The sequence below is a fragment of the Maylandia zebra genome, linkage group LG5, assembly GCF_041146795.1.
Source record: "Maylandia zebra isolate NMK-2024a linkage group LG5, Mzebra_GT3a, whole genome shotgun sequence".
NCBI lineage: Eukaryota > Metazoa > Chordata > Actinopteri > Cichliformes > Cichlidae > Maylandia > Maylandia zebra.
Genome location: NC_135171.1, coordinates 42531383 through 42557556, shown reverse-complemented (window position 1 = coordinate 42557556; position 26174 = coordinate 42531383). Strand labels below are relative to the sequence as shown.

At 44.2% G+C, this 26174-nt stretch overlaps 2 protein-coding genes and 2 long non-coding RNA genes across 4 annotated transcripts; 2 read left to right on the top strand and 2 right to left on the bottom strand.

Moving 5' to 3' along the window:
* Positions 1–11659: 11659 nt before the first annotated feature.
* LOC101464152 (MKRN2 opposite strand protein) lies at positions 11660–15230 on the bottom strand. The gene is made up of 4 exons (XM_004558960.4): positions 14919–15230; positions 14642–14691; positions 12931–13099; positions 11660–12700 (listed from the first exon to the last, which is right to left on the bottom strand). The coding sequence occupies exons 1-4, from the start codon at positions 15119–15121 to the stop codon at positions 12469–12471; spliced, it is 654 nt and encodes a 217-aa protein (XP_004559017.1). The 5' UTR covers positions 15122–15230; the 3' UTR covers positions 11660–12468.
* Positions 15231–18234: 3004 nt separating this feature from the next.
* Positions 18235–21401, bottom strand: LOC143418689 (uncharacterized). Its single transcript, XR_013098729.1, has 3 exons — positions 21296–21401; positions 20421–20493; positions 18235–18394 (listed from the first exon to the last, which is right to left on the bottom strand). It is a non-coding gene; the product is annotated as an uncharacterized LOC143418689 (long non-coding RNA).
* Positions 18282–19930, top strand: LOC143418690 (uncharacterized). The gene is made up of 2 exons (XR_013098730.1): positions 18282–18399; positions 18582–19930. It is a non-coding gene; the product is annotated as an uncharacterized LOC143418690 (long non-coding RNA).
* Positions 20820–25793, top strand: mkrn2 (makorin, ring finger protein, 2). Its single transcript, XM_004558961.4, has 10 exons — positions 20820–20966; positions 22206–22334; positions 22406–22545; positions 22621–22755; positions 22832–23007; positions 23107–23172; positions 23240–23388; positions 25008–25118; positions 25266–25410; positions 25491–25793. The coding sequence occupies exons 1-10, from the start codon at positions 20941–20943 to the stop codon at positions 25659–25661; spliced, it is 1248 nt and encodes a 415-aa protein (XP_004559018.2). The 5' UTR covers positions 20820–20940; the 3' UTR covers positions 25662–25793.
* The last annotated feature ends 381 nt before the right edge of the window (positions 25794–26174 follow it).

Sequence of the window (26174 nt, the reverse complement as noted above, 5' to 3'; positions counted from 1 at the left end):
CGATTACGTCACAGCGACAAGAGAAGGCTTTCCCAATTCAAAGGCTGCTCGAAATGCGGCCCTCAAATGCGTCCATAATTTCCCTTCATGGCCCAACATATCCCAGACTTCATAGTGCGGTGGTGGTGTGGATAATTTTGCCGAAAAAAAAAACGGTGGAAGTGGAGCGGAGGAAGAGTAAACTTTCAGAAGTAAGTACTGAATATTATGTCACTTATTTATGCGCAAATATTTTTTTAATGAAGAACATTAAACCATTATTGTTGGCCACATGTCGGGAAAGTTATGTGACATTAGTCATGTCTGTACTTTCAGAATTAACTTGGTTTTAAAGCCTTTACTTTAAAAAATATATATATAGTCGACCTTAATCTGACAGAGAATGTGATGATTTTGTGGATAATTAAAGTCAGTCATATATCCACAAACACAACAAGCTGAAAGTCAGTGATGCTGCTCGGTTTGCAGTCCTGAATATCACAGCACAAGGAAGATTCACTGCACTGTTAATGTTAGCTATGTTATATTGCTGCCTCTGTTCGGTGGTGTCGAGCCAAACGGACTTTAACGTGTGTTTGAACGAGCTGACGGTTCACTCGTTAAGCTGAAAGAAAGATGCTTTAATCACAGCAGTCACACATGTGTGTCCACTGTACCATCTGGGAACTCCTCTTGTTTCGTAATAACACAAACACTAAATCCTCCTTCTTTTGTGCTGTTGTGTAGCAGTGTGTACACCTGAGACTGTCACCTGTCTGTCTGTCCTGCACTCTCTCTCTGTTTCTTTCTCTCTGATTGTGGAATAAAAGTATGAACATGTGTTTATAAGTCACACTTGTGTTTGAATCCTGCAGCTTATCACACATTTGATTTCCATGTGTGACAACTGCAAGTGTCCAGAGTGAGGACAGACTGAGGGACCCACTGCTGCACATCATCTGTGAGGCTTTGCACCCCTGATGATCCACCAGGACAAACTCAGCAGTGTGTGAGGAAGAGGAGGAGGAAGAGCCAGCAGCAGCTGACAGATGGAGAGAATAGACAGACTGTTCCCTGTTTGTGAAGGACTGCTAGAAAAGTTTAACATAATTGTCTGTGCTGAATCAGTCTTATTAGGTAATGTTCAAATAATGTGATCATCCCAGTGTTTCCAGTGTGGGAGAAAGTACTCAGGGCCTTCAGGTTACACACTATGAAAGGCAGCAACAAGTTTAATGTTCAGAAACCTAAAGTCTGTATCAGCAGCAGAATGGAGCTAAAATAAATGTTTGTTTCAGTTCTATGAAGCTTTGAGTATTTTGGATCAGTAGCTGCTGTGTTTGTTGCATCATATTGCTGTAATTGTTTATATGCTTTATATATTCTGAGCTAAGTTGATCTATAGTGTTACATCATATTCTATAAGGATGTTATGTGTTTGTAGACTTTCTGCCCAGTTTGACCCATTTAGCAGACGTCAGCCTGTTTAAGGCTCTGATATCTATTCTGTGTGACTTACAGCAGTTATGACATGGTCTGATTTTCTCACCCAATAAAGGAATATTTCATATATCAGTCTACTCTTCATTTTATCAGAAACAGTTATCACAGCTTGTACATTTTGTTTTTATAAATATATGTAAGCAATGAGCCAAATTTAGTAATGCCAACATGAAGGAACAACATTTGTCTCTTATATATGATACACCTATATATGCACTGTCAAAGATACTTGTCTTTGAGTGAAGATTTAAGGTGATAAGACATGTAAATAACTGCAACTTGAATCTGTACTGAGGCTCAGTATTTGACACAGAGTTCATGTTCACTGCTGTAATAGCTAATAATGATTAATATAATAACTATAATATTGGCCATATTATATTTACATTACCAAAGTGATATGACTTTAGTCTCATGAACAACATCAGCTAATTCTTATTTACTAATTAATCTTGAAATAACTGTTCAGTACAGAAATGAAGCCCAAAAATCCTGTTTTACTGTCCTGTGGTCTCAGCCTCAGATACTTATCAAATCACACAAAGCTCATGTAGAAACAAACAAACAAATGAACAAAATATGTTCTCCCTCATTTCTGTCAAACCAAGTTGTATGACACGTTTCCAGCGGTTAGTATCACGGTTGCTAGGCAACCTGGGAAGCGCGACGGAGACTAGACCGTCCCAGACAAACTTGCCGTTTATTTTGCAAATCGAGCTCAACACTGCCCCTAGCGTCCTGGAGCACTTCCGTTGTGTTTTGGAGTTTGCAAGTGTTTTGGAATTTGCAAGTGTTTTGGAATTTGCAAGTGTTTTGGATTTTGCAAGTGTTTTTTAGTTTGCAAGTGTTTTGGAGTTTGTACGTGTTTTGGAATTTGCATGTGTTTTGGAATTTGCATGTGTTCTTTAGTTTGCAAGTGTTTTGGAGTTTGCATGTGTTCTTTAGTTTGCAAGTGTTTTGGAGTTTGCATGTGTTTTGGAATTTGCATGTGTTTTGGAGTTTGTACGTGCTTTGTCTCTAGGGGCCACCGTACTTTACTGATTACTTATTTTCAAAAGTAATTAATTACTTAGTTACTTTTTAAAAACACAATTTACAACCTGAATAGGTGATAAAGCGATAGATCTTTCAGCCCAATTCTACTTTTCTGCATAATCCATCATACAAAATGTAATCAAATGGAAAAGTCTCTTTTTAAAACTTGTTTTATTAGTTTTAATCTTTTAACTTTATGCATCAAGCAAAGATTTAATTATATGCAACATTCTCTGACTGGAAGAAATTAGTTTAACATTTAAACCTATTTTCTGCACATTCCAGCTCATAAAATAAAATATTTTTTGTGTTTACACTCAGTCTTTCAAATAGATGCAAGTAAAACACAGCAGAAAATAAAGTCAAAGACTCAGAGGTCCTGTTGCTCTATTTTCACCTGTAAAGCAGGAGTGGGGTAGTTGGAGGTTTACCCTGGTGCAGGTGTGCCGCGGTCAGTGGAAGAATCCGCGAGTTTCTCTGTGAGTTTCCCATTACGTCGTAGCTACTCGGTGCTTGTTGGAAGTTTAGGGGTTTTTTCGCTGTAAAAAGAAGTTTTCTTCCCACGCACGATGGACACTAATGTTTTTGTCACTTTTTATGGACGCTCATACTCTCTCTGCATTCGATATGTGATCCATCGTTGATCTGCACACAGCTGTTGTCACGAATGTCGCACTCGCTTACGTCACTGTCATGAGACATTCTCGCAAAAAATCACGGTTTTAGTAACGCAGTAACGCAGCGTTCCTACGGGAAAGTAACGGTAATCTAATTACCGTTTTTGCAATAGTAATCCCTTACTTTACTTGTTACTTGAAAAAAGTAATCAGATTACAGTAACGCGTTACAAGTAACGCGTTACTGCCCATCTCTGCTCTCGACACCCGTACTGCCTCCCTGGGTTTGCATGTGATAATGTTGTTTATTAAAATAAGTTAGCATTAACACTTTGAGCCAGAGGTGGGACCAAGTCATTGTTTTGTCTCAAGTCTTTATCCTCAAGTCACAAGTCAAGTCTCAAGTAATGTCAGGCAAGTCAGAGTCGAGTCTCAAGTCACTGGTGTAAAAGTCCGAGTAAAGTCACAAGTCTGAAACTTTGAATTTCAAGTCCTTTCGAGTCTTTAAAAAAGAAAAAGAAAAAAAGAAGCATGTTGCAGTTATGCTAAATGTAAATATTAGACCATGTAATTTTTAAATCTGTGTTTTTCTCAACACATGACGAAATAGTGAACTTAGAAAATATACACAAATTGTGAAATTGCACCTCTATAAAAATGCAGCTCAATTAAACTTAGCTCCAAGAATAATTTTCTGAGATAAGCTGCATGTTATTGATGCGCTTGTAGGACCGGCTTTAAAATCGCATCAGAAAAATATCATACACGTTAAAAAAAACTGTATCACCAACGGAGCCTGGACAACATTTGCTAGTTAGATGAAGTCATGAAGCACCACCTACGTTCTTTATGCAACTTCAACTGTCGGAGAAAGTTGAAGTTGTTCCATCTCTGTCTGTGATTATCTTCTTGCATGTTTTGCATATTGCATTTCGGTTTTTTGTTGACTACTTCATAGTTTATGTACCTGAAAAAAATAACTTTTTTGAGCTTTTTTTTTTTTCTTTTTAAAAAAAATCTGGTTAATTTGATTGGCTGTGCTACAGCTCACGCACACATACAGTGGGGCAAAAAAGTATTTAGCCACCGATTGTGCAAGTTCCCCCACCTAAAATGATGACAGAGGTCAGTAATTTGCACCAGAGGTACACTTCAACTGTGAGAGACAGAATGTGAAAAAAAATCCATGAATCCACATGGTAGGATTTGTAAAGAATTTATTGGTAAATCAGGGTGGAAAATAAGTATTTGGTCAATAACAAAAATACAACTCAATACTTTGTAACATAACCTTTGTTGGCAATAACAGAGGTCAAACGTTTACTATAGGTCTTTACCAGGTTTGCACACACAGTAGCTGGTATTTTGGCCCATTCTTCCATGCAGATCTTCTCGAGAGCAGTGATGTTTTGGGGCTGTCGCCGAGCAACACGGACTTTCAACTCCCGCCACAGATTTTCTATGGGGTTGAGGTCTGGAGACTGGCTAGGCCACTCCAGGACTTTCAAATGCTTCTTACGGAGCCACTCCTTTGTTGCCCGGGCGGTGTGTTTTGGATCATTGTCATGTTGGAAGACCCAGCCTCGTTTCATCTTCAAAGTTCTCACTGATGGAAGGAGGTTTTGGCTCAAAATCTCACGATACATGGCCCCATTCATTCTGTCCTTAACACGGATCAGTCGTCCTGTCCCCTTGGCAGAAAAACAGCCCCATAGCATGATGTTTCCACCCCCATGCTTCACAGTAGGTATGGTGTTCTTGGGATGCAACTCAGTATTCTTCTTCCTCCAAACACGACGAGTTGAGTTTATACCAAAAAGTTCTACTTTGGTTTCATCTGACCACATGACATTCTCCCAATCCTCTGCTGTATCATCCATGTGCTCTCTGGCAAACTTCAGACGGGCCTGGACATGCACTGGCTTCAGCAGCGCAACATGTCTGGCACTGCGGGATTTGATTCCCTGCCGTTGTAGTGTGTTACTGATGGTGACCTTTGTTACTTTGGTCCCAGCTCTCTGCAGGTCATTCACCAGGTCCCCCCGTGTGGTTCTGGGATCTTTGCTCACCGTTCTCATGATCATTTTGACCCCACGGGATGAGATCTTGCGTGGAGCCCCAGATCGAGGGAGATTATCAGTGGTCTTGTATGTCTTCCATTTTCTGATGATTGCTCCCACAGTTGATTTTTTCACACCAAGCTGCTTGCCTATTGTAGATTCACTCTTCCCAGTCTGGTGCAGGTCTACAATACTTTTCCTGGTGTCCTTCGAAAGCTCTTTGGTCTTGGCCATGGCGGAGTTTGGAGTCTGACTGTTTGAGGCTGTGGACAGGTGTCTTTTATACAGATGATGAGTTCAAACAGGTGCCATTCATACAGGTAACGAGTGGGGGACAGAAAAGCTTCTTACAGAAGACGTTACAGGTCTGTGAGAGCCAGAGATTTTCCTTGTTTGAGGTGACCAAATACTTATTTTCCACCCTGATTTACGAATAAATTCTTTACAAATCCTACCATGTGGATTCATGGATTTTTTTTTCACATTCTGTCTCTCACAGTTGAAGTGTACCTCTGGTGCAAATTACTGACCTCTGTCATCATTTTAAGTGGGGGAACTTGCACAATCGGTGGCTGACTAAATACTTTTTTACCCCACTGTACGTACGGGTGTGGTTTGAATAAATAATGCCCACTTTCTATATAATATGCGTGTTAAATTTTATATTTGGGGTGAAATATCAAGTCTTTTCAAGTAAACCGGTTCAAGTCCAATTCAAGTCCCAGGTCACTGCTGTAAAAGTCCAAGTCAAGTCAGTCTTAGAACATTTTTTCAAGTCAAGTTTAAAGTCATAAAATTAATGACTCGACTCTGACTCGAGTCCAAGTCACATGACTCGAGTCCACACCTCTGCTTTGAGCCTAGCTACAAGTTAACACTAAATATAAATAGTAACACATATTGGATAATGTCACCCCCGCCCACATCTGTGCCAGAGCACATTTTGAGCAGGCTACTAAAACCAGAGTTATAAAAAATATATGCAATGAGTTTTTTAGAGAGAGATAGAGAGGGATATGGACAGCGAGTCATGAGATGTGAGAGATTTGTGATGTTTGGAGTATGTAGTTAGTGTGTTGTGTAGTCATTTGTTTTGTTTTGTGTGTCAGTGAGGGCACTTATGAACGTCACAAAGGCAGACTGCAGTGTAAACTCTGTCTCCAGGACGAGTGATCCACTTCCTGTTGTCAGACCTGCAGGTTTATCCCTGTGGGGGTTCTCCTCTGTCTTGTGGTGGACAAACTACTTTTTCTTATTGTGTCACCTGATTGTTCTTTAATTTTAGTTTTAGTAGTATTCTTAAAAGGTTGTACCAAAATCACCAGATGCATCGGCTGCATTTTTAGGTCTGTAGTTGTGTAAAACTTTATTGTTTATCAAATTTGTGCATAAGTTTTTAAAATAAAATGAACGTTTTTATGTTCTTGTGTGATTTCAGATCAGTTGTAGGTTGTGCTGAAAAAACAATGAAACAAACAAGGTGAGAAAAAATGAATAATAAATGTAAAATCAAACGTAGTTAAAAGTGAGCCGTTATATCCTGAAGCCCAGCGGGTTAATTGTTGTGTAAATTTAAGCAAACAATTTCATTACTTGTAATAAAAAGAGTGAAACTGAAGTTAGACTTGTGTTTGTAACTGAACCATGTTTTGTAGCTTTCTGGATTTTATACTTATTGGGCTGCATATTTATTTATTATACAGGCTATACCAGGGGTCGGCAACCTTTTTGATGATGAGTGCCATCTAAATTTCCTCAGAAGTCAATGTGCCATATGATTGCATTAGCAATAGATTTAATAACGCTCTATATCAACAGTTACACACTATATAGGACAACTTTATAGAATTATATTTGAATATTTGTTCGCAGATGTTGGCAGCTATCAGTGAATAGTTATCAGCTATTATGAAACAAAAAAAGACTTTTTATCCATAACAGCAAATGAACTGTACAACAGAAAATGCAAATGCTATTTATGGTCTCCTCACAACAATGATAAGAAAAATAAACTGGGCCAATATGGCATGTTTGTTAACACAGAGATACACATGTTAATGTGATCTCTGGTCTCCAGCATTCAGACGGCTACCTGAGGACAGTCATGTGAGAGAAAATCTGCTCACACAGACATGTAGAGCCAAGGGGCGATCGTGGCTCAAGAGTTGGGAGTTCGCCTTGGAAGGTTGCCGGTTCGAGCCCCGGCTTGGACAGTCTCGGTCGTTGTGTCCTTGGGCAAAACACCCGTTGCCTACTGGTGGTGGTCAGAGGTGGTGCCAGTATCCGGCAGCCTCGCCTCCGTCAGTGCGCCCCAGGGCGGCTGTACCTTGCCATCACCAGTGTGTGTGAATGGGTGGATGACTGGTTGTGTAAAGCGCTTTGGGGTCCTTAGGGACTAGTAAAAAGCGCTATACTGTCAATAAGGCCTCTGCAATGTTCTGAAGACAGTTAAAGTTGTCAGGCAGTGATGTCCAGCAGGTGAAAATGCAGCTCCATGAACACACACAGCTGTGGATTCCAGCTGCATTCGTAGTTCTGCAAACTTTGACCCCACAGAGTCGAGCTTTTCAGTTCAATCAGCTGCATTTCGATGTCCTCTGTTTCCAAACAGCAGTGTTGGGGAGTAACGGAATACATGCACCGCCGTTACGTATTTAAAATACAAAATATGAGTAACTGTATTCCGTTACAGTTACCGTTTAAAAAGGTGGTATTCAGAATACAGTTACTTTGTTGAAATAAATGGATTACACTGCGGTACTTTCCTGTTTCATATTGTCGCGGGTCAGGACTGTTTGGGTTTGTTTGACAGCTACGTGCTGTTGTTCCAGGCGGCAGCGTTACGGTTGCCATGGTTACAGGGCGACGCTCTCTCTCTCTGCGACTGTGTGTTTCCTGGGTGAGAGAGCGCCTTTTCGTTGTTGTTGTTGTTGTTGTGCTAAGCTAACAGGCAGAATGCTACAAGCATAGCTCTAAAGAATGTAGCATCATGGGTAGTGTAGTCCGTGCTGCAGGGAGAATGGACTGCCATACACGTTATGTGTCTGTGAGCGCGAGGAGGGAGAAAAAGGGGAGTGGAAAGGTACGAGTTGTCATCGAGGAAAAACGGGAGCTGGAAGCATGTAAATATAATAATAACCACTGCAGCCAAGAAGAGTGCCTGACGAGCCCAGTTGTAAGTAAGCTATTAAGACTCGACTGTACACCGTGTTCCTGTTTTCCTCCGAAAACAATAAGTTCTGTTGGAGCAGCCTTTCAACGCCTCTCTCTGTCTCTCGCAAGAAAAGTTGACCCAGACAACAAAGTAAAGCTATTTTTCTGCTACGAGCCGACAGGGACCCCGCCGTATTAGTCAGAGGTCCCTTTACTACAGTTCGGAGTCGCGGACCTTCAGTAATAGTAATAAATCACACAGCAATAGTACATTCACGTTGTTGTAAAAAGCATGATAATATATTAAGTAATCCAAAGTATTCAGAATACGTTACTGTCATTGAGTAACGTAACGGAATACGTTACAGAATACATTTTGGGGCATGTATTCTGTATTCTGTAATGGAATACATTTTAAAAGTAACCTTCCCAACACTGACAAACAGTTAATGCGAGACAAATCCAGCTGCTCATTAAAGCTTTCTGGATTGATCGAGTTTACGGATGTATCCGTGTATCTCCGTGGTGCTGATGCTGCGCTGAGCAGACAGCTCCTGAAGTGTCAGAATGTGGAAATTTCAACATCGCTTGAAAAAACTGCCAGCTAGCAACGTCCCTCTCACTGGTAGGCTAAGTTATTTTTAGCTAATTACAAGTTGAATCTGGTAGTTGGGGTTGTTAGCTAAGATACTGTCATTGAGAAGCGGCACAACTAATGTGTCTATGCAACAAGGGCGTAGATTTGGCATTTTAAATGAGAATAAGAAAGAAAAGTATTTCTTTGTGCCCCCCTCTCCCTGTTAATGCCCTACCTGCCCCCCTGGCAACACTTTGCTAGACCCGCCCCTGCACAGTTACCAGCTGTCAGCTACATAAAAAAGGATCCTGGTGTTATTCGTCTCTCAGAAACAGTTCATAACTTCAACTCATCCATGTCACCTAAAGGTAAACCTGTTTCTCCATCACCTGTTCAGCTCTGATGGTTCAGTAAGGACATCTCCTGGTTTCATCTTCATGTTTCCCTCTCACCACATATCCAAACCGACATCATGACCAGCAGCTTTACAGCTGTGGCTCCAGCAAACATCAGCTGATACTAGAAAGTAATATTAAATAAATTCTAACAACAGCTGATCAAACGTGCTGCTGTTGTTTAACGCGACATCTGCTGGTTTCCTCTTTCTGGCACAAAGTGAGAGATAAACAAGAGAGAAAAGCTGATCAGCTGATCATTGATCAGTTTCATGATTGAAGGAGCAACAGGAGAGGGAGGGGGAGGATGAGAGGAGAAGAAGCAGCTGTGCAGCGTAAAGACGCAGAAAAACTGCAGCTTTGTGTCTTTTTCCATTCTAGCTGAAGTCCGGGACAAACTGTGTTTCTTTTCACCTCAATACCAAACGCATAATAATTTCTCTGAATACAAAACGATTCTGTTTTTTACAGGACGGTCATGCCGACCACAGAGCTAGCCTTCCTGATCAGTTTCTCCAGCCTGGATGAGTCCCTCTTTGCTGTGCTGCTCCCCCAGCACACCACAGCATAGAAAAGTACTCCAGCAACCACCGACTGGTAAAACATCCTCAGGAGCTTCCTGCAGATGTTAAAAGACCTCAGCCTCCTGAGGAAGTACAGTCGGCTTTGGGCTTTTTTATACAGGTGCTCTGTGTTGCATGACCAGTCCAGTTTATTGTCCACCCACAGCCCGAGGTACTTGTACTTGTTGACCACCTCCACCTCCTCCCCCTCTATCTGAACCGGCAGTGGACCTTCTCTGGACCTCCCGAAGTCCACAACCAGTTCCTTAGTCTTTGAGGTGTTGAGTTGCAGGTGGTTTGTGTGACTCCATGCGACAAAGTTCCTCACCAGACTTCTGTACTCTTCCTGATCATCCCAGATACACCCCATGATGGCCGTGTCATCTGCAAACTTCTGAATGTGGCATAATTCAGAGTTGTAGCAGAAGTCAGAGGTGTACAGGGTGAAGAGAAGAGGGGACAGCACAGTTCCCTGTGGTGCTCCTGTGCTGCTGACCACTGTGTCAGACGTGATGTCCTTCAGCCTGACGTACTGTGGTCTGTCGGTGAGGTAGTCAGAGATCCAAGCCACCAGGCAGGGGTCCACCTCCATCCTGTTCAGTTTTTCCTGAAGCATACAGGGCCGGATGGTATTAAAGGCACTGGAAAAGTCAAGAAACAGGATCCTGACCGTGCCTTTTCCCCCATCCAGGTGTGAGTGGGCTCTGTGTAGGAGGTACAGGATGGCATCCTCCACTCCGACACCCGCCTTGTATGCAAACTGTAGTGGGTCCTGGGCATGTTGTACCTGTGGTCGGAGGAGGTTGAGGAAGAGCCGCTCTAGAGTCTTCATAAGATGTGACGTCAGTGCCACCGGTCGGAAGTCATTCAGCTCATTGGGCCGGTTCTTTTTGGGGACCGGGACGATGCAGGATGTCTTCCATAGGGCGGGCACTCTCCCCAGTCGCAGACTGAGATTGAAGACTCGTTGTAGCGGCTCCCCAAGTTCAGCAGCACACGCCTTTATGTATGTGTTGTGTTACTTTACAGATTATTTATCTTCAAACATAATTAGTTACTTTATTACTTAGTTACTTTTTAAAAACATGATACACAACCTGAATAAGTAGAATGTAGAAGAATGGGAGGCAGAGCCTTCAGTTTTCAGGCCCCTCTTCTGTGGAACCAGCTTCCAGTTTGGATTCAGGAGACAGACACTATCTCTACTTTCAAGATCAGGCTTCAAACCTTCCTTTTTGCTAAAGCATATAGTTAGGGCTGGACCAGGTGACCCTGAATCCTCCCTTAGTTATGCTGCAATAGACGTAGGCTGCCGGGGATTCCCATGATGCACTGGGTGTTTCTTGTTCACTCACTATGTATTAACAGACCTCTCTGCACTGAATCATATATGTTATTAACCTCTGTCTCTCTTCCACAGCATGTCTTTATCCTGTCTTCCTTCTCTCACCCCAACCAATCACAGCAGATGGCCCCGCCCCTCTCTGAGCCTGGTTCTGCCGGAGGTTTCTTCCTGTTAAAAGGGAGTTTTTCCTTCCCACTGTCGCCAAAGTGCTTGCTCATAGGGGGTCATATGATTGTTGGGTTTTTCTCTGTATGTACTGTACCATGAAGCACCTTGAGGCGACTTTTGTTGTGATTTGGCGCTATAAATAAAATAGAATTGACCTTTCAGCCCAATTCTATTTTCCTGCATAATCCATCACAATGTAATCAAATAAAAAAGTCTCTTTTTAAAATTTATTTTATTTGTTTTAATCTTTGCATCAAGCAAATATTAAATTATATGCAACAGTGTTTAAAAGTGTTTAACTTGTTTAACATTTAACCTATCACCTGCAGCATATAAAATAAAATCGTGTTTTGTGTATATACTCTTTCCAACAGATGAAAGTAAAACACATCAGAAAAGAAATAAAATCACAGATTCAGCAGCACTGAGTCGTGTTGCTCTTAAATTTATTGTCACCAGTTTAGCAGGAGTGGGGCGGGTGGAGGTTTGCCCACAGCGGTCATGTCAGTGGGAGGATCCGGGGGTTTCTCTGTGAATGTCACGTTCCCGTGGCAGCGTGCTCGCTGCTCGCTCAGATCTGAAGTTTAATGTTTCGCTGTAAGAAGTTTTCTTCCCACGCAGAGTGTACAGTGGACGCTAATGTTTTTATCACTTTTTATGGACTAAAACTCAAAGTAATGTGAGTACTTCCACGCTTTAAATGCTGCATGGTCGTACTTTCACGGTCATGGCGATGACCATCCCGCCACATTCTGCCCCCTGAGGGTGAAAACCTGCAGCTCCACGCCAGAGAGCTGCAGGAAGTGTGATTTAAGAAACTTTATTTCAGAATAAAATAAAAGATGTAATTTCCTCTGAGACCCTCGGTGTGGCTCAGGGACAACAAAAGGTCAAAATTCACACAACTAACGAGCTAAAGAAGATCAGGTGGAGGACGAGCAGCCCCAGGTTCAAATCCTCACACACACAGACATGAACCAAAGCTGTGTGTCTGTGTCTGTGTGTGTGCGTAGGTCAGTTCATTGCACATCAGGTCTGACACTGAAGCGTCACATGTGACCAATGACAGCTGCTCAGCTGCTGGGCTCCGCCCCCTGAGCGTGCTGCTGTCGGTCCACCTTGTAGAACTGGTGTTTCTGGATGTGCCGGTACAGCGTGGTGTATTTGGACACCCTCCTCATCCTCGGCAGGATGAAGGTGTGGGTGAAGTCGTCTCTGCTCAGAGCGCCGCGGCCCTCGGCTGCCAGAACGCCGTTCACAAAGTGCAAGCAGAAGCTGAAGCAGTTGTGGTTGTTTTCATCAAACCTGCGACACACAGAGAGAAAAGCTGTCGACAGATTTCTACACCTGCAGGTGATGGTGGTGATGGTGGTGAAGGCGCCGTGGCGGCGAAACACGCCTGTGTCTGGCGACCACCGCGGGTCACCTCGAACCTGTCTGACAGCGAGGGAGGCTCATAACGACAGAACGCGTTCAAGCTTCCTGCCTTCAAACAGCTCTCAGGTAAACTGTCAGGAAGGTCAGGTGTGAGTTACCTGTGCCAGGCAGGGTCCCACATAGGCCCGTCAGAGAAGCGCTCCAGGTACTGGTCCCACTGAGCGAGCAGGTGGAACATGTCGGGTCGGACCAGAGGGACGCTGATGCTGCGCTCCCAGCCGCTCTGATCCCTGCGGACGCCGCCACGAGTGTAGTTATACACAACACCTGCACACAGGTAGGAGGAGCTGATCACTCTGATCACTGGCCACGGGTCATCGATCACATTGATTATTGATCATTGTTTGGCTGCAGAGCTGAAATCTGTCAGGCGCTGCGGGAGGATCACATCACATCTGTCTGAGATGAATGATTCATAACGTTAAATTTAGAGAACATAAAAATAAATTATTTATAAAATCTAAATTATTAAAATTAGGAGATTTAGTGAAACCACGGACACTATTAATTACGTTTAAGGCTAAAAAATAATATTTTGCCTTTTAAGTTACAAAGAGTATTTTTAACGTGTTCGGGGGGAGAAGACAGAAGGAAATTTTATTTTAAGCGTCAGCTACACAAAGATTAATGAGTCCAACGGTTAGAGGTATACGACTGTGGAAGTGTCTTCATCATCATTTAAAGAGTTGTATAAATTTACATTGTTTTAAAAAGTGTTACATGTATAAAATTAAAATTAAAAAACTAAGCTGTAGTGCCTCTTCACCTCACTGTACAATACCTTGTGCAATACTTTTTGTAAATAGTCAACAGTGCAATAGACTCAATACTTGAAATGTGCAATTCACTTGTATTTTTATTTTTTATTCCTATTTATTCTATTTATCCCCTTTGTATATTTTATTTATATTTGTCTCTGTATTTATATATGTGTGTGTGTGTGTGTGTGTGTGTGTGTGTGTGTGTGTATATATATATATATATATATATATATATATATATATATATATATATATATATATATATATATATATATATATATAACAGTTCTGTAACTGTAACTTCTGTCGGTGCTGTGCTTTTTGGAAGTCGAATTTCCCAGAGGAACCCACCCGAGGGATTAATAAAGTTCTATCTTATCTTATCTTATCTTAAAACGATAACTCAATATGAAATTGGAGTTCACTGAAAAAGGATCCATTATTTTATTTACTCATCTTTTCTCCTTGTTACTATGTGGAGTGGTATATTCTGATTGTAAATGTGTTGTTAGGACCGGAGATAAATGTTAATGTTAGTTTGTTCCTTGACTTTTGGTGCCCGCTTGCAATATAAGTTGGATTGTAGAGAGGGGGCGGGGTTTAATAAGAATATTTTCTTCTTCCTGCTGCTTTTCACACGTGGTTGCTTTACTGATAGAAAGTGTGGTTGGTTTGTCTGAAAGAACTAACTGTGGAAGCTGTTGACCAAGTGTGAAATAAATAAATGAAATGTTTAAACGTGTCTGAAAGTTTGATTTTGGTGTCAGTCGGTAAAGTCGCCGACTGACACCGACGCTCTGCACTCGCCTTCGTCCTTCCTGTCGCCGTGACCGAACTGAGACGTGGTTGAACGTCTTTGATTAGATGAAATCAGGGATATGGCAGGTCGGGGGCGTGGTCAGCGATCATGTAGCGTCCTATTGCGAGAGGATGGTGACTGTCTGCGAACGTTTGATCTGAAGCTGAAACGACACCTGACCAAGCCTCCACCTGTCTGCTCGCACCTGAGCCCACGATCACCAGGTGACCTTTGACCTCAGAGACCTACCTTTGGTGTTGGAGATGCCGGTGTGAAGATCAGCCGCCCCATCAAAGTCTCTGAGGATCAAACAGCAGGATACACTGGTTAGACTGGGTACACTGATTGGACTGGTGGGATTGATTTAGTTATTCTACTGGGTACACTGGTTATACTCGTATCACCTGGTCCAGTATGATGACTGGTTCAAACTTCTTCATGTTCCTGTGGGTACACTGACTGTGTACCTGGCAGTGTGCTCACCTGTGTGTAAACACCTGAGTACCTTCACCTGTGTGTGTGTTACCTGTCCAGGTTGTCGTGTGCAGGTGTGACCAGCAGGCAGCAGGACGTCTTGTGCCCATTGGTGAAGGGGGAGGGGAGGCTGACTGGCGCCTCCTGCAGTCTGCTCCCCCTCAGCTCCTCCCCGCAGCTCGGGCACTGCTCCGGCACAGAGAAGCAGAAGATCTCCTTCTGACAGTGAGTCAGACGGATCACGCTGCGCTCCATCACCTCCTCCTCTCTCGTCTCCTCTCGTCCTGCTCCTCCGTTTCTCCTCTTTGACTTCTGCCTTCCTCTTCTTCTCTCCTTCTCCTTTTCAACCGTCTGCGCGGTTACAGCCTATCAGATAACATCACTGTCTGGCCCCAGCCTATCGGGTTGTGGGTGCAGTCACAAAGATGGTCACGTGACCAGGCTCACCTGTCACTTTTTCCCCTCGAACAAGGCGACCTTTGGACTGCGTGGGCAGTGTTGTCACGGAAACGGGACCTGAGCTGCAGTGCATTCTGGGATTTCAATGTCCTGTAATCACAGGCCTGCTTTCATTTAAAGAGCACATTTAAAAACACAAAATGCTGCACAAAAACAAAACAAAGAGCACATCAACTCACACCGCTCCAAACGGAAAAAGAGGCTTAAAAACAGGAAGCGAAGATGCCTGTCTCATATTTAAAGGCAACGTATTCCAAAGTTTGGGAGACACAGTTGAAAAAGTTCTCCTCCAAGTTCCAGCCTAGTTTTCGGGACAACCAAAAGCAGCTGGTCAGCTGATCTAAGGGCCGGCGAGGGAATACAAGGCTGAAGAACATCAGAGAGGTATGGAGGAGCAGGACCGTTCATAAGCCAATGTTAAGACTTCTGTGATAAACAGGAAGCCGACGATGAGAAGATGCTGCGTGTGATAGTGAAGAGACGGGCAGCAGCATTTTGAATAAGCTGAAGACGTTACAGCAGGAAGTGCCATACAAAATAAAAGACAGAGAAACTTGAGAACAACTGTCATTATTTCCAGAGAACAAGGAGAACAGCCGGCTTTGACTGCAGTCGTCACTGAGCTGTGATTGGCCGAGCACACAGGACACGCCTCAGTTTCTCCGTCTCACCTGTCAGGAACACCTGATACACGAGCTTCGAAGTCAGATGACAGATTTGCATCTCACTGGAAGTCGACCAATCACATTTCACTTAGATGGAAACCAGAGGTTCCCGTCACTCTGACACAGTCAGAAGATCTGACATCATCCGGTTTTATCATCACGTTGAACGTGACTGAAGCAGCTCTGCTTCAGGGCAGCTTCCTGTCCTGAGACTCTGATCGTCTCTTCCATGTTTTGGTTCTGCACCAGATGAGCCGATCGCATTTCATTTCCCCGATCTCCTGCACGACGACACGGCTGACCAGCCCTCCCCTCCGTCAGCACCAGCTGCTGCCTGTGGGCCTCAATCTGCCAATTGCAGTGACTTTTACTTTCCACAGTAAAACAGACCTTTCAGCTTTTATTTTGAAGAGCTGGATGTAAATGTGCTCGTCAGCACTCGGCTCAGCTTCTGTAGTTTTAATGTGGCTGTAAATAAAACAGGCACTATGGAAAGATTCAGGCGTGTTTCACAGCATGTCTGTGGGATCGCACATACCGACCTCATCATCAAACACACTGCTGCTTGCGCTCTATCTAACCTATTAGTGTTAGGTGGGGTTGGGGGGGCACCGAGGCTCTCATTAGTTCCCAGAACTTAAAAAAATTGTGCAAACTCGTTGCCTCAAAAAAAGTAATGCTTACTGAAGATAACGACATCGTGCTCAAAGTTTCTGACTGTGCAGGACGAACTTTTACCCTCTGACAAACATTTCAGCTTCTACTACATTCAAAAACTATTTGTGGTAACTTTTTAAAATTTGCTGACACACTAATTAAATGCAACTAAATCACATTATGTTTGATCTCGTTGAACTTTAGAGATTTCTGGTACAACATTTAATATAAACACTGTATGATTTAAACATAATAATTAACAACAAACTTTTATTTTCAAATCCACAATCAGGTGATCATCCAACATCCTGTTCTACTGAACAGCAAATGAGTACAATGTCATCACTGTAGCTTTTGTTATTTAATTATATTTTAAATATTGTCATGGTCCTGAGTCTGAGGACTCGGTGTTTTGTGTTTCTTTACATTATTCTTTGTTCTCGGTTATTCTGTTTTGTATTTTGTTTAGGTTTGCTATGTGTTAGTGTTTTGTTTCATGCCTGCCTGTGTTCCCTCTGTCTGTCCATGGTGTTATTGTGTATGCTCATGAGTCTGCCGGTCAAGTTCAGTGTCCTGTCTGGGTCTCTGTGTCTGTTAGTTTCCTGTTTTATTCTGAAAGTTCATGTCTCATGTCAGTGTGTTCAGTTTTACCTCTCCCCTGTCTCGTTAGCCTAATTGCTCCCAGCTGTGTCTCCCTCCTGTGGCCCATTCCCTGATTACTCCCCGTGTATTTAAGCCCTGTGTTTTCCTGTGCTCTCTGTCGCGTCGTCTGTTTAACGCCATGTCAGTCTGCATTATTCTGTTACCCGGTATTCATTCTGCGTCTCTCTGCCATCTCTCTTTGTGCATTTTGCTCCTCCTCCCATGAGTGTCTGGTTTAAATGGCCTGTAAATGGCCTGTATTTATATAGCGCTTTACTAGTCCCTAAGGACCCCAAAGCGCTTTACACATCCAGTCATCCACCCAGTCACGCACACATTCACACACTGGTGATGGCAGCTACATTGTAGCCACAGCCACCCTGGGGCGCACTGACAGAGGCGAGGCTGCCGGACACTGGCGCCACCGGGCCCTCTGACCACCACCAGTAGGCAACGGGTGAAGTGTCTCGCCCAAGGACACAACGACCGAGACTTTCCAAGCCGGGGCTCGAACCGGCAACCTTCCGATTACAAGGTGAACTCCCAACTCTTGAGCCACGATCGATTTAAGTTTTGTTCTTTAGTTTTCCCAGTTTAGGTTTGTTTACTCCCCGCTCTGCTCTTCCTGTTTTGTCACCTTCTCACCGCTGTAAATAAACACTCACTCGCACCCCAGCCAGTACCTGCATTTTGGATCCTTTTTTCAATACACCACACGACTGCCCCCAGCCGTGACAAATATGATCACATTTAAATGTTATATTTAGTTGTTAGCCTATTTAATAATCTCACAATGAAACAAAGTCTCAGATGTAATTATTCTACACCAAGTTTAGGCTTCCTGTAGCTTTGTATTGTAGTTACATCACTGACATAATCAATATAAATGTATTTATTGTCTCCAGATCAAACAACACAGAAGCTGGCGTGTTGTAGTATGTTAAGGATGGTTTATTTCCATTACTGCCTGAAGAAAGTCTTTAACACTGTCCCAGCTTCCCTCCAGTACAGTGGCAGTGGCTGTGGGTTGGAGAGCCAATTACCTTGATCCTGCAGGTGACCATCTTCACTGACTGCACCACCTGTGACGGAGGACTCATCTCACCTGATGTAAGCAAACATATTCTTTAGAACACCGACTTATTTGCTTTCTTAAACGTTTTTCTTGTATTTGCTACAGAACAGACCTCAGGACAGACAATCGAGCTGCGTTATTACACTATTACCAAACAATATTGTAAGTTTGATATAAACATGATGCCATCCATCCATTTACTTCCACTCATCTGCAGCTAGGTCGTGGAGACTGGCAGTCTAAGCAGAGAACCCCCACACCTCCCTCCCCCGTAGCTCATCCAGGGGAACTCCAGAGTGTGCTGGTCCTGGGACACGCCCACAACCCCTCAGCCAGGAGGCATCCTAGTCAGACCACGTGAACTGGCTGCTTTCAATGTGGATGAGCAGCAGCTCTACTCTGAGCCCAGCTTGAGTGACTCTTCACCAGGATGGACTCCCTCCACATCACTGCAGCTGTGGCCCCAATCCATCCATCTCTCGTTCTCGTGAACAACACACTCCTCAACTTGGGGCACCAACTCATCCCTGATGCAGAGTGGGCACTCCATCCTTTTCTGGCTGAGGATCGTGGCCATAGATTTAGAGGTGGTGACTCTCATTTCAGCCACTCCACACTCAGTCGTGATTCGCTCCAGTGAGAGCAGGAGGCCACCACCTGATGGCTGACCAAGCCCAACAGAACCCCAACAGGACCCCTCTTCAGCTTCATGCTCATTACCACCAACAGGCACCAACCACCCTAAAGTCACAGCTCCTTGCAGCAGCCTCAACGATATCCATCCTCAGCAATGTTCCCTCACTGCTGGCACGGTTTCTGCACACAGAAAATCTGCTTTGTGCACAAAAACAAATCTACCCTGAATTGAAATTAAAACTTTAACAATTCTGTTTTGCAGTGTTAGTCAGTGAGTGACTGGCTGATGCGATTCACATTCGTATATACGCAGCTAATCAACGTGGTTGACAGGCTATGACAGCGTCCTTATGTTAGTTGTTAGTTGTTTAGGGAGGGGAAGTTTTAGGAGTGACGGCGTGTTTGAGATGTGAGAGATTTGCGACGTTTAGCACAAATCTTGTATAGTTAGTGCGTAGTTAGTGTGTAGTTAGTGTGTAGTGTAGTCAGTAGTTTTGTTGTGTGTGTCAGAACAATGAGGAGACTGCTGAGTGTTACAGGTGTTACAGCAGTGAAACATCTGCTGCTGTCAGGCCTGCAGGTATCAGGCTGTTGTTCTCCTTCATCTCATAGTGGACACAAATTATTTTTGGAGCGGCACAAATAATCTGTGTGGCATCAGATTTGATGCAGAACAGCTGATTGTTCTGTAAATAGTTTGAAATGTTTATTTAATAAACGCCTTGGCTGCATTTTTAGGTAAACAGCTGCAAAAAACTTTGTTGTTTGCATGACTCAGTTACTTTTTTGAAGAAGTAACTATATAATTAATTACCCAACATTGGTCATTATTTACTGTATTTCCAGACAGAGTTACAGACTCTCTCCCAGACCACAGACTCACAATACAGTCAGAGCAAAAATAAATAAATAAAAAATTTAAAAAAGAAAGTTGTGTTTTCAAGTTATTTTTGCTTCCAGTAGTGTTAACATGCTGCACATGGACAAGATCTTTTTTAAATTCTCATTGTCAGTGGGCTAATCAGGTAATTAAAAGTCGTCTAACGTAAATGCTGTAATTTGATTATTTTAAATAGTCCAGTCTGTTTTTCTTAATGTTACTGTACTGGAGCAACTGTAACCCACATAATTTCCCTTGGGATTAATAAAGTATGCTGATTCTGAAAAGCTCGAGTAAAGCAGGCAACCTATGAGTTGTAATCTTATTTTCGATTAAAGACAATATTCGGTTTACCAGTTTACCACTCCAGCTTAGTCGACTCTTGGAGTCTTTTAAAAGCAGTTGAATACTTCCGGTTTAATCCACCCTTCTGCTGATATTCTTTCACTATTTGTGTTTTGTTGTTTTGTTTTGTTCTTGTGTGTGTGTGTGTGTGTGTGTGTGTGTGTGGGGGGGGGGGGGGGGGGGGGGGGGGGGTACCTTAAATTCTTTTGTAACGTGATTCTTTCTTTATTGTGTTGTAATTGTTGTTCATTGCTTTATGACTGCCGGTCTGTGAAAAGAATATTATGAATTAACTTTATTTACCTACTAAATGAAAACACTGCAAACATGACGCATGTTGGAAGGAAACTTCTCTGCTGTGGTAACACCACCAGCTTATATGACGACATGAAGAGCACGAAAAAGTAGAAAAGAAGAAGCAGGGACAGACCCTGGCAAAGAAACTCCAACTGAAAACACTCAAACACTTTCAGCTCTATTTTATTACCGAACACACAGAGACCTTCACATTCCAGCTTTTCAAAAATCCCACTTGCAAAATAACAAAAAAAACTGATTGTGTTGTGATTATTGTGTTAAAAGAGACGCTTTCCACGGGTTCGTACTTCCGGAGGAAGTGGAACCTTATTGCTGTGCCCGCCGTTCTCCGTCGGAGCGGTTTAAGCGGCGCACCGCGGTGACAGCTCGGAGCAGTTGTTGAAGGTCCGCGGGGAAGATGAGCACCAAACAGGTGACCTGCAGGTGAGGGTGCGTGCGTGCGCGGGCGTTTGTGTGTCTGTGTGTGTGTGTCTGATCTGTCTGAGTGTCGTCGGGTGTCGCGCTGGTGTGACCCGGATGTCCGCGGACTGTTAGCCTCGTGCTAATGTTTTTAGCTCTTAGCTCCGCACTCGCCTGTCCTCGTCAGCGCGTGTGCCTCTAACTCTAACTGATCGATTAGTAATCAGTGATTCCAGGTGTGTTTAAGTGAAAGCTGAGACTAATCAGCTTCTCCAGGATCGATACTTCTGATTTAAAGTCACGTAAAGAGCTGCAGCTTTAAATCAGAGGGCAGACTCCGCCCCGAGGCTCACCTCGGGGTCACGTGAACGTTCCCTCCTGCGAAAATGAAGGCGGCCGCTGATGGCGTGAAACTTCAATAACAAGCACAGGAACACCGGAAGCTGGTCCGAGTCTGAGCGCTCTCAGGTAGTTGGTAGGTTACAGGGGGTGGGAGGGGAACAAACTGTCAAACAGCCAATCAGAAGCCGCTGAGACTGCAACTGCAGTTCCCCTGGTGTCCAGCAGGGGCAGCAGTGACTCACTCCCCACAGACTGACATGTTAAAACTTTACAGCAGAAATAAACATGTTTACAGCCTAACACACAAACTGTTCTGGCCTCTAGAGATAATTTCCCCCTTTGTAACACCTGTATTAAACTTTTGTTACAGAATAAAGAGGATGTAAAAGAGTGGGATGAGAAGGAAAAGTGTCACTGTATGCAGATGACGCACTTTTCAATACTGGAGAAGGCTTTAACAGTTTATCTGGGGTTCATATCACAAGTCAGAGACAATTATAAGGGCACAGGAGGAGAATGTTTTTAGAACTCACCTGTTTAAACTCAAAGGGGGCGTGGCCTCTGTAAGATCTTTGATGAATCAAAACACAAACAGAATGATGAAAAGATGAAAAATGTAGCACGTGTACAAAACTACAAGTTAAAAACTTTGTTTTGAAAGTTATTTAAATAAAAGTAAAAAATAAAGTCTTATAAAAGTCAAAGAGTTTGACACCTCTCCCATCAAATATTCATCCGTCCAACAAAGAGATGTCCTCTCTGTGTCACCCTGGGGTCTGAAACACCTGGGCGGGTAGAATAGGATCCTGATTGGTCAGAATGTGAAGTAAACACACAGTAAACTGAGGTAACAGGTTAAACTGCGAGAGTGATTTCACTAGAGTAGCAGGTCTTGTGGCTCACAGGTGTGCTGCGTTTCAGGTACTTCCTCCACGGCGTGTGCAGGGAAGGCAACCGCTGTCTCTTCTCCCACGACCCGAGTACCAGCAAACCCTCCACCATCTGCAAGTTTTACCAGAGAGGGGCGTGTGCCTACGGAGAGCGCTGCAGGTAAGGCCCTGCCTACCTCTCACCTACGTTTGCATCACTGTGACTCATTTCACTTCCTGTTTGTGCTGCAGGTATGATCACATCAGGCTGTCATCCAGAGGAGGAGGGAGCGGAACTTCAGAGGACCTGACAGGGGGAGGAAGAGGAGGAGGAGGGGCAAGTAGGTCTGGCAGAGGTGGAGCCAAGAAGACGCTGGTGCTGAGAGACAGAGGTGAGGAGACGATGAAGCTCTTACAGAGTCACGATAATGATTGCAGGTAACCCCGCCCCCTCTGTGTTTTCTCAGTGCTGGGCGTCGAAGACGTGTTCAGGGGCCCATCAGACAACTCGGGGTCAGAGGTCACAGCAGCAGCGACTGCATCTCCGCATTCATACGTGGATGCCATCAGGGCGGGTCTAGACGCCTCGGCGCAGGAACGAGGTAAGACTTGAGAATCCTCACATTTGATTGGCTCTTATTGGTAGCACGTGAAGATGTTTACCCGTGCTCTCTGCAGCTCCTCCTCCAGTGGGCGGGGCCTACCCGGACCTCCCCCAGCTGTGTCCCTACGCTGCCGGCGGGCGCTGTTTCTATGAGGACAGTTGTACGTATCTCCACGGCGACCTGTGCGAGGTGTGCGGCCTGCAGGTGCTCCACCCCCAGGACCCCGAGCAGAGGAGAGCGCACGAGAAGGTGTGCATGCTCATGGCGTTTCAGTGACCTCTTTGCGTTCATCAGTGTGAGCGCACACAGATGTGCTGCAGCTGTAAATGATCTCGTGTCTGTCTGCAGATGTGTCTGCTGGCCTTCGAGGCCGACATGGAGAAGGCATTTGCGGCCCAGCTCAGCAATGACAAGGTGGGTTTGATTTGTTTTGGGATTGGTTGTCTTGGTGACCGGCCTTAATTAGTTACCTGTTGTTCAGGTGTGCTCCATCTGTATGGACGTGGTGGTGCAGAAGGCGAACCCGTCAGAGCGCCGGTTCGGCATCCTGTCCTCCTGCAATCACATCTTCTGTCTGTCCTGCATCCGAAAGTGGCGCTGCACCCGAAACTTCCACAACAAGATCATCAAGTAAGAATCCAACAGGACCGGGTCAGGGGTCAGGCACCAGGGTCAGGGACTGGGTCTCTGTATACTGGGGGGAAACCAAGACTGATGGTGTCTCGTGAGATCTGATTGGGGCTTTACTTTGTTTCACTCTCGTTAGGATCCTTCCCTGAGTCAAAGAGCAAATATAATACAAAAGTCTGCTGAATAATAATTTCCTCTCATAAACATTTAAACTTCACCTAAATCATACAGGTAGGTATTTTAAAATAACTACAGATATTAAATAATGACACTCATCTCCAGGCTTTCCCAAAATAAGAAGTTCACTTAAACCTTTGATATGTTCAGCTGGGATACCAAACGATCAAACTACACAAATAATTCTCCAGTTGGAAGTCTTTCTTAAATGTTCTGTAATTTCTAAAGACTAACATTAAACATTTCAGAATTCCAATTTTGCCTTGTCTGATTACACTTTTTATACACCTGTCATTCACCACTCAGGTATGTTCTCATATAGGGCTGTTCGATATAGCGATACACAGTGGAACAGTTTAACTAAAAATTCAAGTTACGAAGGCGCTTAACAGCAATATTTCAGCCTGTGTTACGGCAAAATACTCGCGTAACAAAATCCACTGGCTCTGGCCCAGAACGCCTACAATGCCCACAATGCCTTCCGAATCATGTGACAACCCCCTTAGTCCTTGCGCTTCGCTGTCCCACTGGAACGACGTGTTGTTGTTGCAGGTAGCAATTAGCCTATAGCCTATCGTTCACTCAAAAGTCGCGATGGGTGCTTTGACTTATGAAAATCTTCGACTTAGGAAAAACCCTCGGGAACGAATTAATTTCGTAAGTCGGGGTTCCGCTGTATATCGGATGACGATATAAAAACATCTATCGTTTCATTTTACGCTATCGTTTGTTTCATGGTGTTGCAAAATAAACTTTTTATAGCAATATTTTCTCATCGTTTTGATGATCGCTGTAGTGGCTATATTCATTTCTTAAAGTTCTCTCTTTCTCTTATATTTAATATAACCACACTACGGACGGACAAGCGCCTGTTTTTATGTGTTGTCGTTAACAACAACGACGGGAAAACCATCGCATGTCCGCTTGTTTATGTTCCACATAAACCTTTCACAATAAAGCTCAGGACCCTGTTGAGACTTTTCAAAATAAACTGAATCACGTGAAAGACTATGCAGAGCATTGATGGATGAGAAGCAAAAAAGAGCCGCCAGGTGCTAAAAAATAAACCGTAGACTCAAACGTTAGAACAGGCTTTTCCCCGCAGCACGCCGTGTAATAAATACTCACAAAGGAAACGGCGGCCGTTACAACTTATGTCTAAAAATGTATCGTTTCATTCATCGGTTAAAACACTCGACTCCAGCTACATGACGCGCAGCTGGAAACACTTCACGCAGGTCGAGCTGCCCGAGATTCACAGACTTTACAGAAAATGTTACATTGTTGTGATTTACATCGTTATCGGACGATAGATGTCTTATATCGGGATATGAGGTTTTGGTCATATCGTTTTGGTCTGGCTGGGCCTGACTGGGTCTGGCTGGGCGTGACTGGCTCTGGTTGGGTCTGGTTGGGTTTGATGACCTCTCTGTTTCTTTCAGGTCGTGTCCACAGTGTCGGGTCATCTCAGAGTTCGTCATCCCGTCGATGTACTGGGTGGAGGACCAGGATGAGAAAGACCACCTTATAGACCTCTTCAAGTCCGGAGTCGGGTGAGTTGCCTCTCTGTGTCACGCCCACCTGCTCTCAGGCACTTATGAAGAGGATCCAAAGATCTTCCAGGATGTGCTTTCAGGTGGTGTAAACAAAGGTAGCTAAGGTGTGTTCAGCTTTCAGTCATACTCTGTGTGTATTTGCAGTAAGAAGGCCTGTAAGTACTTTGATCAGGGCCGTGGCTCGTGTCCGTTTGGTGGGAAGTGTTTGTACCTCCACGCCTTCCCGGACGGATCGCGGGCGGAGGCCGAGCGCCCACGGAAGCAGCTGAGCTCGGAGGGGAGTGTGCGGGTCAGTTTGAGTCCTTGTTGTTGTCCATAAGTGGAAGGCTGTTGGGTGTAGTAGTCTCTAAACTCTGTCTCTCTGTTTAGTTCATGAACAGCGTCCGCCTCTGGGACTTCATCGAGGAGCGCGAGCAGCGGTCCGTCCCTCCCCTGCCGTCCCTCACTGATGACATCACAGAACTGAGGGAGCTCTTCATGCAGATGTCGGGGCCGAGCCACGAAGACGAGCCGGAGACCTCGCCCGCCAACGACCTGTAGTCTCCATGAAACCTGTGCCGGGTCCACACCAGATCATGTGATAAGGGGCACGTTGTGTCCGCAGGTTTGATTCCCTGAGACGGGATGGCGCTTAATTTATTGTGTACATGAGTAAATACAGTCTGAAGACCAGCTTCTGTGTGGTGGAGTTATTTTGGTGGTGGAGGGTGGGCATAAAGGTCCCGGAAGGTCCTTAAAACTCAAAACCAGATCTGATATAATAATAATAATAATGGATTGGATTTATACAGCGCTTTTCTAGGCACCCAAAGCGCTTTACAATGCCACTATTCATTCACTCTCACATCCACACACTGGTGGAGGCAGCTACAGGTGTAGCCACAGCTGCCCTGGGGCAGACTGACAGAAGCGAGGCTGCCATATCGCGCCATCGGCCCCTCTGGCCAACACCAGTAGGCGGTAGGTGAAGTGTCTTGCCCAAGGACACAACGACCAGGACAGAGAGCCCAGGGATCGAACCGGCGACCTTCCGGTTACAGATACGCTTCCCAA

Excerpts from the sequence above, each read along its gene's own strand:
- LOC101464152 (XM_004558960.4), bottom strand. The coding sequence starts at position 15,121 with ATGGAGCGCAGCGTGATCCGTCTGACTCACTGTCAGAAGGAGATCTTC. Across the intron at positions 13,100-14,641 it reads CGGCATCTCCAACACCAAAG|GTGTTGTGTATAACTACACT; the intron begins GTAGGTCTCTGA and ends ACCTGTGTGCAG. Across the intron at positions 12,701-12,930 it reads TGGGACCCTGCCTGGCACAG|GTTTGATGAAAACAACCACA; the intron begins GTAACTCACACC and ends TGTGTGTCGCAG.
- mkrn2 (XM_004558961.4), top strand. The coding sequence starts at position 20,941 with ATGAGCACCAAACAGGTGACCTGCAG. Across the intron at positions 22,756-22,831 it reads CGCCTCGGCGCAGGAACGAG|CTCCTCCTCCAGTGGGCGGG; the intron begins GTAAGACTTGAG and ends TGCTCTCTGCAG. Across the intron at positions 25,119-25,265 it reads CTCTTCAAGTCCGGAGTCGG|TAAGAAGGCCTGTAAGTACT; the intron begins GTGAGTTGCCTC and ends GTGTATTTGCAG.